Source organism: Telmatherina bonti, assembly GCF_933228915.1.
Source record: "Telmatherina bonti genome assembly, chromosome: 15".
Lineage (NCBI taxonomy): Eukaryota > Metazoa > Chordata > Actinopteri > Atheriniformes > Telmatherinidae > Telmatherina > Telmatherina bonti.
The window spans coordinates 24,377,256-24,391,537 of NC_136613.1; the positions used below are offsets into that span (position 1 = coordinate 24,377,256).

The 14,282-nt window shown below is 38.8% G+C and overlaps 1 protein-coding gene across 1 annotated transcript; it reads left to right on the forward strand.

Moving 5' to 3' along the window:
- Positions 1-1,107: 1,107 nt before the first annotated feature.
- Positions 1,108-10,960, forward strand: LOC306766877 (zinc finger protein 654-like; the record flags this gene model as incomplete). The annotated part of the gene is made up of 11 exons (XM_079254729.1): positions 1,108-1,287; positions 2,164-2,309; positions 3,926-4,007; positions 4,269-4,404; positions 5,048-5,250; positions 5,464-5,600; positions 5,865-6,006; positions 6,429-6,713; positions 6,795-7,961; positions 8,968-9,758; positions 9,934-10,960. 11 exons carry the CDS (start codon positions 1,108-1,110, stop codon positions 10,958-10,960), a joined length of 4,296 nt encoding a protein of 1,431 aa, XP_079110855.1.
- Positions 10,961-14,282: the final 3,322 nt, after the last annotated feature.

Genomic DNA, 14,282 nt, shown 5'->3' on the forward strand with positions numbered 1-14,282 from the left:
AACTCAGATTTGACTCAGCGGATGGCAATCTCTTACACAACCAAGATATGCCTTCTTCCTTATGGTCTTCTAATCTGAGGAGTGACCCAAAGGCATTAGGTCTCAGCTTCTCAGGTAAAGTTTTTTTTTTTAAAAAATAAATACTACCTATGAGGCAATGCATAACCATAATTTCTAATTGCTTTGTGTAAAGCAGCTTGAACCTTTTGCGTCCAGTGTCTAAAGCTATAAAAATTCATTCAAGATATATAAATACCTATACCTTTCTTTCCTCTTTTTGTTATTGTTTCTTCTTCTTTGCCTTGCTATTATTTTTCTACATACCAATCAAAGGATAAAAGTAAGCAATAAGTTTTTTTTTTGTTTTTTTTTGCCAAAATGAGGAATAACTGCAGTCTTTTTCTTAATTCAATAAAATGCTAAAATGAGAATCCTACAAGGTAATTGCATTATTGAAATGAAAATTAAATGGTGTTTAAGAAAAGAAGGGTAATTCCATGCAAATGTCAACCATGAAAAAGTAAAATATTTACAATAAAACCTATATAATTTCATAAAGGTATATATTTTTAACTACAAAATAAATTTTAATAATCCTGCAAATGCATGTGTTTCCTCACTACAACGTGGAGACGTCATAATGTCACAATTTATTTTCAATTGAACAAATTATATACCTTTCCAAAAGGCCAGATTTGCAAAAACAAAATCACCTACGTCTTCTAACCTCATGTTTCATCAGGAAGGGTTTTTTTCTTTTCTTTTTTTTATCAATTTGTATTATCAGTTGTACTTTTTTGTCTTCTCATTAGTAGCTGGAATGTGCTGTTATGATGCTAATTTCTGGACAGCTCATCAGTTACATCCCTAACATTGTTAAGGAAAAGTTGCTTTATTAAAAAAAAAAAAAAAAAAAAAAAGCCTTTTTTTTTTTTAGAAAGAAAGTAAAAAGGAAAGAGAGAGAGAAATAAAAAGAGGACTCATTCAAAGGAAAAGGCAGAAAGAGTTCGACTGTTTGTAAGAGAGAAAAAGTATGAAAATGTCTTCTAAAGTGCTTCTAAGCATTTCATACATAGTTGCCAGGTTGGGTATGTTTCCTTGTGGGGGATGCCAAAGAACAAACCTGGCAACTACGACTATGCGCTGGATACAGCAGACAGTATGGCGGACAACGAAAGTGATTTGGAAACAGACGGGCTTGAATTAGCTCTGGACACTCTGTGTCACAGACATTGCAGCAACGAGTCATCTCTGAATAGCAAGGACTATTGCGCTGAGTTTTGTGAGGTATGTTTAGTAAATTTTGTGTTTTGATGCAGTAAATCAGTGGCTGTTTATCGGTAAGGCTACTAGCTTAGCAGGCTAACAGTAGCCTCCAGACTTGCTCTATTTATCCTGAAATGCTGGTACAACCCACCAGAGGCCCGCCATAAACAGTAAACTACATCTTAAAAGCTTCAAACCAAGCTTCATTTAGTCCCACCTAGCAGCAATGGGTTCTGCTTCTCTTCGGAAATAACACATCTGTGTAGCTACTCGGCTATGCTAAGCTAACTCACCAGCTCGCACAAGGATTCAGGATCCTGATCGGTCTGCTCTGAGTTAAGATATAGTGTCAGGAATTTCCATTTTATTTTATTTTATTTTTTTCTATTTTTTCTATTTCTATGGACCTGGATCCTGTGTCCTTAATAAAGCTTAAATTAAATTAAATTAAATTAAATTAAATTGAATTGAATTGATAGTAAACCGATCAAAGCTTCTTATCAGGAGCTTGATTTTACCACCAACACAATTAATAATATTTTATGTATACCATGACAAGATGTCATAGTTTTTCTTTCTTTTTTTCTTTCTTTTTTTTTTTTAAAAAGAAAAGATAAAATAAATGTGCTTTTTGTTTGGCTTTTGGTCAATTACTTTTGTTTAGCTGCAAAATGTTAAAGCATTGTGGAAAATATTAGTATGGTATGTCCTTTGTCATTTATAAGTTCGCACATTATGTCATGCACTTATTGGAGTGATGCTGGTTGATATGTTTATGTGCAATATGAAATATAGTTTGTGGATTACAATATTGCACAGCATTATCTATTGCTACGTTCTAAAAGATATTACAGTTATATTTTGGAGTGCCCTAATTTTCTTTGTTCCTTTGGACAGTTGGTGGAGGAGTACACAGGGCAGTGGCAAGTTCCTCTCCCTCAGCTCAAGGTGCTGCGGACTGCATTGTGCAGTTTTACAAAAGCCACTGCTGCCTTCCCAGATGACTGTCAACACGTCCAATATGTTCTCAGCAGTCTGGCCTTGTAAGTGCTTTGTTTCTTTTGTTTCCTGGATTTTTTTTAAATTCTTTTTTTTTTGTTTGTTTGTTTGTTTGAAATTACTATATTTTCTTCTTTTTTTTATCGTACCAACCTTCACTAAAAGCTCTGTCAGTAAACATAAACTGATCCCATTATGACTATGTTTGAAACTGAGGTGACATACCGGTATATCCTTTTGTCATTTTGAAATCTCTGCAGATCTGTTCAGTAGTGGTAAAGGTAAAGGTAATCGTACAACGGTGATACTGCACTCATATGTATATGTATATATATATATATATATATATATATATATACATACATACATATTGAGAAAACCTGCTGCTAAAAACACTTCCCAACACATTCCACTGCACAGTTATCAGCACTGCCATCACTAGTGGATATCACTTAACCAAAAATTGTTGTAAGCTCTGGACTGATCTCATTCTTCTTAATCAAAAAAGCATGGTCATGTTTTGTTTGCTTTTTTTTACGAAACAGCAGTTTTCAGCAATGATCAAAGAACTTGCAAAAAGGAATATGTTGGTCACGTAATACCTTTGTCTCCGTCATTCATAAACTATGTAAGTTACATTTATAAAGACGCCAGGTCTAGATGTTGCAGCCTGGATGTTACTGCGATAAAAGAAAGCTGTAAATGAGTGAAGTCCCAGCAGTCCCAGTGTCTGTTTGTGGTAGAAGTTTGTAAAATCACCAGTTGTAAAATGGACATAGTGACGCTGGTGTTCTCCATTACAGTATCTGCAGTTTTCAGCCTTGCTCTTAATCTGAAGTTTTAGATTACAACCCTAGCTGCTCCTGTATCAAGGGAAGATGCATTTCAGTTGCTTTTTGCCATAGATGTAGCTGCATGTTATAGTATGCAGCTGTATCATATACATATTTTTTTTATTTGAGCTACACAAAATGTCGTTTGTGTATTATTATCAAAATGTATGTGTGTGCACTAATCATTTTGCAGGTCTTACAATGTAGAAGGCAAACTAACTCAACATGTTCTTATCAGTTCCAGGCCTACCTTACACACAGGGGTTGTTTATTGCCAGTGGCAAATGTTGAAATACTATTTAGGTTTGCATATGATTGAAATAAACACTTACTGAGAAGCTAGCACAACAAAGCAAGCAATAAGAAATAACAAAAAGAATAACACAAATGCAGACAATATACATGCTTGTAACATTCACAAAAAGAGGGAAGATCACTGTAGGTTTATTGTACATGAGATAGCATGAGTGCAGTAAAAGTGCTATTTGTAAATGCCCGGATTTTATCATATCGCCATATACATAGAAGGGTTAAAAAAATTAGAATATCAGTTTTTTCTAATGCCGTGCAGCATTAATTTATTATAAAATTACACTTAACGCTAAATTTTTTCCTTGCTTTGATATGTACAAACAGCTCATGAACTTAAACAGGATGGAAAACATTTTAACAATCTAAGTCCACTATACAACACAATAGTTAATCTTGTACTAATTTTTAAGCATTTATTTTCTAACATGTATCATGCATTTCCCTCTGAATCAACTTTATTGACACTTTAAGTTGTTTTAATTGGTGGCATTTACATTCATCCTGTTGTCTTCCAGGAGCTTCTTCGAACTGATGCTGTTTTTTAGCAAGGAGGAATTTGTGGAAGAGCCTTTAAAAGACATTCTTGACTCTTTTCAGGTGACAACACACAAGAAACTCATGCATTCTTTATTTTTGTGATTCAAACGTTACACTGTTAAATGTGACAAGTGCCTTTTATGAAGCTCTCCTCAATTTAAAGGTTATTTGAATTGAAAGCCGTTGTTACCCAACCAGTTTGGTCTCACACCAATAAGAAAATGTTTCATACTACTCACATTGTTGTTGGAAAGCTATTAAGGAGCAGCCAGAGCAGATGTGCTTCTTTAGGAAGATTTTAAATGAATAACTTCTTCGCAGGGGTGCCACTCTCGACTTTTGAGACACAGGAACATCTACCTTCTGCATTTGAAGCAGATCATGAAAGGAGGAGGTCCATGGGAGCATCCGGTGCTGCAAGGAATCCTGAAGGAGGCAGATTTGCCTCAAAATGAGGGTAGGCATTTATTTCTTAACATGGCAGTCAAAGAGAACACTACATGATCGAATAAGCAACTCCATTCTGTAATCAGACAGATGGTTGAAGAGACTAGTCATCTATTCTAGTTTTTGCAAGGTTGCACATTAAACCACAAAGCTTTGGCCGTCAGCAGAGCAGCGTGATACTTTTTCCTTCACAAATCTGTTCCTGCTTGGACTGATGGACTGATGCACCTTTGTTGTACTTTAGTGGGACTTGTGAAAGGGCTAAGTTGAATTGGAGGTCAGAGTTGACCCACCTCTGAGGTCATTGTGCGTTACACCGTGCTATTTATTGCTAACTGAGCAGTGGTATAATGGACAAATAAAATGCAGATTTACTGCACTATTAGCACCTTTTGTTACTTAAATGTATTGTTTATGAATCGAAAATCTGTTTGAATCGAGAGTCGATTCTGAATGAACTCATCACCCCAAAAATCGGAATTGAGTCGTGAGTTGTTTTTTGGATTCACATCCCTGCTGTTTGCTAAAGTTTTAAAATTCTTGTCTAATAAGTGGTTCCTTGTTGTCTTTTTTGTCCAGTCATTTAATAAGTCATTAACTTTAGCATTCATGCAAATACTCCCCAAATCATAAACCACTTTTCTCCTTCACAGTTGAAGATTTTTTGAGTTCTGAATTGCCAATATTCTTGGAGCTGCGGGTTCGATATCTGCAAGCCTGTGAACGAATGCAGGAGGCCATGGCTCTGGCAAAAAGCTGCCTTGAAAACCAAGAGGCTGGCAAGCATCTTTACTTTCATCAGGCCTACCTGACCTGCCTCTATAAGGCCTCACTGTATGAAAACCTGCAAAAAGAGGTAAGAGATGAAGAACAGAACAAGTGGACTGGAAAAGATTGGCAGCATGCAGCAATGTGCTGCTTTATACCTGCATTAATGGACATAGATGAAAAGAAAGCAAAAGGTGTATATACTAGTTGTATATAAACCAGTCCAAAAATGTAAATAAGAACATTAACTGCAACCCAATGTAATAAACTGCTTCTGTCATTTTAATCCTATCTTCTTCAGATGGCAGAAATAGATGGCCGTGATGCAGTGGAGATTATCTGCAACACAGAGAGTGTGGAAAAAGATGAGCTTTTGTTGTCGCTTTGTAAAACTTTCCTCACTCAGCAGCTCCAAAACGGAGACATGTATTACATCTGGTGAGTAAAATCTCTTAAAAGTGCAGTTCATTAAGAGAATACTCAGGCTTTAACAAAAAGAGTATTACAATGCCGTCATTGGTTTACTGTCTCATAATTCATCCATCTGCTGTCTTGTTCTGATAAACCATGCACACAGAACCACCTGTCCTCAGGATTTAAAAAGACAAAGAATCGGTCTGGGCCACATTTCCTTTACTGTGTTTTAGTCTGATATGGATGGATGTAAAATATCTCATATTCCACTTGTTTGCCTTCTTGCAGGGACCTGGTTTTTATCTGGAGCAGGTTGCATCTTAGGGCCCATCCTTCCCGACAAGGCTTCCTGACTGAGTGCTTGCAGCTGGCCTCCACTGCTACCAATGTCAGGGCCATCTTTCCCTTCATCAAGCTGGTCACCACTGAGGTTAGACTCCCAGCACAGCATCGTCTGAGATTCCATGTCGGGCTCCTCATAAAAGCCGTTGTGCTTATAGTATAAAACTTTTATAGGGTTCATAAGTAGACGATCAAGTCACATCTGTTGCCAGTAGATACAGGATGAAAACTTTCACTGTTGAAAAGCACACTGTTTTTAGCTGTCATCTCTTCAGAAAAGATCATTTTTAATCTTTTGATTGATTTAAGTACTTATTTTGAATATGGAAAAAAAAACAAATGCATGCTTCAGCTTAACATGTTTACACAGACAAGACACAGTTGATATATTACTATTTCTCATTTTACACTTAAATTTACCTGTTTTTTTTCTTCTTATTTTAAGTAATTTAATTCTTGTATCCACCCCATGTCTCTTTTATTCACTATTGTTTCTTTGCTTTTGATTAGCTGGGTGCTGAAGGTGTCCAGGTCTGTGTGGAGCTCTGTGCCAGAGCCTTGCAGCTGTGTGATATGTTGGCCGATGCTGTAACCCAGTCACTCGTCTGCAAGACCATTGCCTTCCTGCTGCCTCACGATCTAGAGGTCTGTCGAGCGTGTGCCCTGCTCGTCTTCTGCCAGGAACGCAGCCTGGAGGCGTACCGAACTGTCAGTCTCCTTTACATGCACCCTGATCAGGAGCCACATCCCCACAACAACCCTGTCCGGACAAATGTTCGCTTCCATATTCTGCAGGTCTGAGGAGATAAGAGCATTTTATGAATGAATGCTGTTGGGATATGATTACAATTTGATTATTAACCTCTGTGTTTCCAGATGCTGAAAGAACGCCTGTGCTTCGACCCTGAATTTTGGAACCTTCTTACCCTCAGGACTTACTGCTTGGAATTAATGAGTGACAATGTTATGAAAAACGCTGCACTCAGTGAAATGAAGGAGGAAGAGGAGAAGGAATACATTGAAGAGGCTTTACCAAATAACTGCATAAATCGTTCATGTATTCTTGGTCTTAATAGCTGCCACTGCAACCGAGCTGCATTAGTGAAAGAAGAAGAGCTTCTGGGAAAGCAAAGTGTAAACGGAGCAGGAGAAAAGTGTGTTGCACCAAAAAATGGTCCTTTAAGCAGGAGGAAATGGAGGAAAAGCCTCAGGAGAAGAACGCAGGCTTTGTCTGATGACGAGCTTGAGCTTGGAGACGATCCAGAGATCAAATACAATCTTAAATCTACCTCTTTGGGTAATAAGCCTGTGTACTCACTAAGACACAACCACAGTACCTTGGAAAGCTCCACCTCTGTTAGGGTCCCTGTAAACCGCAAAAGGGAATACCTGTCTAGATGTGTTAAGAGCCAAATATTTAAAAGGAAAGGTCGGAAGAAGAGATGGTTGCAGGGCCTTCCACGGCTGGAACAGATACAGACAGTTAAAGAGAAAAAGATCAAAATAAGAGGTAAAAAACGTGGAAGGAAGCCTTTGTCAAAACTGGAGTTCTCTTACCCAGATAATGAAATATACCTGACAGAGGAGACTGGGAATGATGAGAAAATGGACATGGATGACAAAGAGCAGGAAATGCCTCATATGAAAGCTGAACATGACAACAAGAGTGAAGAAAATGAGCTTGAGTGTCTAAATATTCCTGTGAGGGAAAATGGAGAAAACACAAACTCTGTCTCTGGTAGCAGTTTGAGTAACCAAAGCCAGGAAGAATCCCAAACACTGCTCCACATTAAGCTTTCTGAAGACCCACATTGTGACCCTCAGACAGCTGCTCCCGCCACTGACGCCAGTCCAGAGCTTGATGGTCCTCTGTTGGAGTTACTGTGTTGTCCTGTGGAACTGTGGCACAATTATTCCATAATTTCCAAAAATCTGGACACTGAGAAACCACAAACTCCAGAGTCTCAGGCATCTGATGAAGTTAATGGCAATGAAGAGGAGGAGCCTCAGCCAGAAGTGGAAACCAAACTTCCAAAAACAGAGGTCAGTTATTTGTCTTTAGTCATGTTGAAGTTCATCACATCGCAAGGCAGTAATCAGAAGAGATGCAGCAGACAGTCGTCCAGTTTCCACAGTTGCCTGGATCGTCCAGATCATTGTTAAGAGATCAGATACTCAGAAAATTATGAGGAACAGACGAGAAGAAGAATCAAAGCTCGTGCAGAGTTTTATGCATGTTAACAGTCTTCCCAACACGGCAGCCTTGTCCCTCTGAAGTATCAGTCTTAACAATTCATTAGACTCACAGTTTTGGGGACCTTGTGTGATGAAGACCCATGTCAGGCATCAGGGTTTTATAGTTTATGTATTTTGTGATACATACACACAGATGTGACCACTCACATGCCTTCATTAAGCATTTACAGGAAAGTGGCCACGTCTCGTGGTTTCTCTATTTAAAGACAAATAATGATGTAAAATTGCTTCACAGTAAGAATACTTCCCGCCATATTGTGTCTATGTGCATTATTACTTTTACAGTAAGGACGCAACAACCTAATGGTATCAAATGGGCTGAGTTGTAAATAACATTGAATCTGAGAGCATTGTGGGTGGAGTGAAATACATATTTCTTTAGCTATTTATTTAATTTGAATTACATTTCAGTGTTAGTTATTTTTTATTTCGTTGTCCAAATGTTTGGTGAAGTGCTGCATCTTTGCTTCCTATAGGTCCTGTAACTTAATGCAGTACTGGAAGGAAATAATTTAACAGTACTTTTTAATCTCTAATAAAGTAAAAAAAAAAAAAGATTTGAAAATCATCCCTGCTTTTTTCTTTAGTGAGAAAAAAATTTTGCTGCTCAGTCAGAAATAATAAATAAAAGAAATCCACTAGATTCACCTCAAGTAGTTACTATTTCCATACAATCCCATGGCTTGTCTTTACTGAATTGTAAGCTGTTAAGTGTGAAACTTCAAATGCCTTACTATTACTACTTTCTGCTAAACTTCTTATATTACTTTTGTTTTCTTTTCTTTTCATCCAGGTGAAAACCAAAAGAACATGGAGGGACAGAGTAATCCGCAGCCAACAATATTCCCATTTGACATTCTACTGCAAGTTCTGCCTCAAAACCTACAAGGGTTTGAATGTGATGCGTCATGCGCTCTCGCACATCAAGAGCAGAAACAGAAGGTGCATACTCTGTGGAAAGCACTTTAAAAAGTTTCCTCTGGCCAAAAAGCATGTTTTGGAACACATTGATGAAATGTGCAAGCAGAAACCTCCCAATAAGGAACCATGCGCAGAGGAACCTCCAGCTGCTAACGGTGTAACAAATAATGTGGAAAGTCAGTGCCAGCCTCAAGGTGCACATCAAGCTTCTGTTTTAGAAGATGAAGCTCCTACACAGAAATCCAAAGGCAAGCTTAAAGTATCAAGCCTGAACAGGGAAGAGCGCATCATCAGGAATGTGCGCACCCTCCTGAGAAAGACAGCGGCAATTTACAAAAAATCCCAAAACCCCGACACAAATGTAGTGAAGCATATGGATTTCAAAGACGATCAAGTGGTCATTACAGATGGCCTGGTGGTCATCAAAGATTTACCTTTGATAAAGATGGAGGAAGAAGGAGAAGCGAAGGAGACGGCAGCAGAGGAAAATGGCTGCAGTGTGGAGGTAAAATACCACTTGTGCCCATCAGACTCCTGTGATAGAGTGTTCCTGAGGATCAGCTCCACGCTTACAAAGCATGCTATCAAATGCCACTGTAATGAAGATAAGGTGTTGGAGAAGACTTTTGTTTGGACCAAACGCAAGTGCAGCTTCTGCTTCAGGTAAGAAAGTACATGAAGTATTGCATACTTTGAAATGTTTTTTGACATGTTCCTTTTTTTTTTTTTTTTAAGTAAATATCAAGTTTAACCCTTATTTCAAACCTTTAAAATACGTTGCCTCCATTTTCATTTTGATGTGAGGAGCTTTCCTTAATAATACTCTTCCTTCCAACAGGCAAATACAGTTTCTTCAGCATTATAAGGACCACATGAAGCTCCACAACAATCCACTCCCACACTTCTGCCACCATCTAGACTGTAAAAAGCGCTTCACAACACAGCAGGAGTTAAAGGACCACATCAGTATCCACCAGCCTTTCAGACCTCAGTGTTCATTTACAGATTGCGAGAAGCTTTTCGCAAGTTATCAAGGTCTCTTTGACCATGAATGGAGGCACTATGTCCCTGTGCCCCAAAAAGACGACCAGGAGTCGGCACCCTGCAAAAAGCAACAGCCAAGCGCTGAAGCTCCTTGGAAGCAGAGGGTGAAAGTGGAGGACCTTTGGCTGCAGAGTAAAAAGGTGCAGAAGGAAGGCGAAGATGAAGCGTGTGGAACAAGGGCACCAAACGTTAGTCAGACTCTGCCTGCATCCGATGACTGTTTAGTGAAAACTGTCTGTAACGAGGACATGGAAGATAGTAAACCCACCGTCAATGGATATGAAGACGGGACCAAAAAGGTGATAGAGGAGTTGATGTCCATTTCCCACGCCGCTCCAGCTTCAACCACTTCCAGTAAGAAAGGTCGGAAAAAAAATGATGATGACATCAATGTCCGAGATCTTGAAGATGTGTCCACTCTGGCTGAGGGTTTCCATAAGAATATGGGAGAGCCACACATCACAGAGCACAAAACCTTCAAACCTGAAGATCCTTCCTATGCACCTTTTGTTAAAACCCCCTTCGTCCGGCCACCGCCTTCTACTTATCTGGATGAGTCGGTGCTGTCGATGCGCAAAAGGCGATCGATGGATCCTTCTGAGGCCCCTCCCAAGAAGTTTGCTTGTTACACTAATAAGAAAAGGAAAGAGCCAGCTGGAGTGAAAGAACAGAAAGGGGCAGCTGTGGCACCAGAGCAGAAGATCAGACATCGATGTGACAAATGTCTTTCGTCCTTCAACAGCTTGCAGGACTTACAGAAGCATCAAGCTCTTAATACCTGCTCTTCCCTCTTTGGCTTCGATTCAGACGATGAAAATTAGTGTTTTCCTTCAGTTGAGCGATCAGCAAGTAAAACTTGTAATAGTTAAAATCAAGGCATCAAGCTTTGTATGGAAAAAAAAAAAAAGATGTGGCTACTCAACACTAGTCTTTGCTTCACTTCAAAGTTGGTAAAAATCTGGTTAAAATGCTAAATTAGTACAAAGAGCTAAAATATCAAATTAGTTTTTAATTGTTATGACGCAATACCCAATATTAAAGTATTGTTCATCTTTAAAACACCTATATTCAGTCAGGAATTTTTTGTCACATTTTTTACTTCTTCTATTAATGTGATATATATATATATATATATATATATATATATATATATATATATATATATATATATATATACACTACTCACAAAAAGTTAGGGATATTTGGCTTTCAGGTGAAATTTATGGAAAATGCAATATGTTCATGCTACAGTGATATAATATCATAAAAGTAAGACATTTAAGTAGAAGGATGCACTACTGATTTCCTCATCTCAAAAAATTCATTCAACACAAAAGGTAACAACAATGGTAGTTACACCACAACAAAAAATTTGAACGTCTCAATATCTGGTCATGTGCCCTTGAGCATCAATTACAGCTTGACAACGACGTCTCATGCTGTTCACAAGGCAACTTATTGCCTGCTGAGGCATGGCATCCCACTCTTCTTGAAGGGCAGCCCTCAGGTCATTGAGGTTCTGGGGTGCAGGGTCTCGAGCCTCTACACGACGGCTCAGCTGATCCCACAGGTTTTCAATGGGATTCAGGTCTGGAGAGAGTGCAGGCCATTCCATTTGAGGTACACCAGTCTCCAACAGCCGTTCCCTGATGATGCCGCCTCGATGAGCAGGAGCATTGTCGTCCATGAAGATGAAATTAGACCTGTGCTGTTCATGTAGGGGCACAATCACTGGATTAATGATGTTATTCAGGTAGTATGGGCTTGTCACTGTACCATTCACAAAGTGTAGGGCAGTTCTGTACCAAGTGGACACCCCTGCCCACACTGTAACACCGCCACCACCAAAAGCTCGCCTGGTGACAACAGTGGCTGATGCATAGCGCTCTCCCTGACGTCTCCAACATCGTTGCCGGCCATCATTTCTGCTCAGTGTGAATCGACTTTCATCAGAGAACAGCACTGAGGCCCACTGGTTCCTCGTCCAGCGTAAATGCTCCCTGGCCCATGCAAGACGATGATGCCTGTGCCTGGTGGTGTGGTCAGGTACCCGTGCAGGTCGTCTAGCACGCAGACCACGCTGATGGAAACGGTTTCGAATGGTCTGACGTGACACTTGGGTGCCTCTCACCTCTCTTAAACGTGCCTGGAGTTGAGTGGCATTCATCATCCAGTTTCTCAGGGCAGTGTTCACAATGTAGCGGTCATCAGCACGTGATGTGGCCAAAGGACGTCCACTTCTAGGCCTTTCTGTGACTCTTCCAGTCTCTCCATATCTCTGTTGCAACCTGCTGATGACACTCTGTGACACTCCAAGCTCAGTGGCCACTTCTGTCTGAGAACGTCCTGTTTGAAGCATCGCAATGGCAAGGGACTGTTGTTCCATTGTTAGGTGTCGTCTTGGTCTCATGATGTCAAAATGTGAACAGCATGATGAGGACAACTGTTTAAACACCAGCTGTAATTGAACCAGGACATTTATTGGTCAATTCAAGGATCACACACCTGCCGTGATTTTTGCCGTTAAGCTCCTTGTTAGAGAACAGCAACTTGTGCAAAATTTATTGAAACATTTAACAGTTGGACATGTGCATTTAAAAGCTTAGAGAAGATCACATTAAGTTCACCTGTACAGGTTTGAATGCATTTTAGGCTTGTTGTGAAATTTCACCTGAAAGCCAAATATCCCTAACTTTTTGTGAGTAGTGTATTTTTTTTTTTCTTCATTTCAAGTTTACATCACAGTATTTAGGAATAATTAGTTGACTTTAAGGATACAGCACTGAATACAGTGGTTTGCTGAAAGCATTCACCTTGTCTCTGAGAGGCATGTTGCAGCCTGTAGTGAAAATACATTTTTCTGTCGTTACTTTATATTTTAAGGAATTTTTTTAGTGCAGTTATATTTATATGATTTCTTTTCATCCACAACTTCATGGTGGCACTTTCTTCTAGGAAATTGACATTAAGAAGTGTGGGGCCTCATCCACCTCAGAACAGTTGTATGATTTAGATACATTATCATGACACTTGTACTGCAAACAAGTGGGCGATATTTAATTTATGATGTATCTGAAGGTACTTGGGTAGCACTGGAGCTTCTAGCACTGGTTTCATGACTTGCATTTACATGAATGTATATGCATATAACTTTATCCCATTTCACTCACCAATTTGGACATTTTTATAAACTTGTTTTACTTAAATATTTAAACTACTCTTGCTAATAAACAGGAAAAAGACCCTTTCCAAGGTTTTTGGTAGCAGAGGCTGTTCCTCTGCTGTCACTGGGACTTCCACATTGGACCACTTCAGCTGAATTTGAAATATTCCTGTTAAACTTTTCATGCTGTTACAGATTTTACATACATCTTCAGCAGTGTGCAAACAGCATTTATTCTTTTTTGCTCAATAAAGTCTTCCAAGCGATTGATGTACCACTTCTAAAGATCAGTATTGCATAGGAACATTTTAGAATTGCTTGATAAATGTGACCGTTACGATGGATGTTTGGTGTCCTTAAATTGCTGTACCACTAAAATTTACTTTAGTTGTAAGAAAATCTTCAGATCTTTGCAACTCGCAGCAAGCAAGAAAAAAAGGTGGAGTGTTTCAGCTAAACGTTATGTGCTGCAGATTCTGTAGTTTGGCAGGTCTGTCAGGATGGGATCTGCTCTTTAATTGGTCTTCTGATTAAAGAATGACAACACTCCGTCTGTCGTTCAGTCTGAGACCAAACGATGTGAAAGATGCTTATCTGTTCTCATAGTGTCAAACTAATTCTCTGTACAGCATATGAATTATTCACTTTTATTTGTGCCAATACTCAAAACAGTGTTAGACTGTAGAGATAAACATGAAATTGGTCATGCAGGATCAGCTTGCAATGAATTTTGATCCAAGTTTTTCTTTGTGTCTGTAATTATTTAAACTAATTTGCATTGGTTTGGCTGTAAATACTTTTGAGATGCTCAATCAGTTTCCAATATTTTTACTGTAATGTTTTTATGGGACTGTGCTTTGACTTGCTTATTTAAATGTACAAATGTTAATAGATTGGTTTTGTAAAGGGTAACGATATGTACCCATTTATTTTTCTTAAAGAAAAAGTTATTAAACTTGTTTGAATAAATGACCATGAAG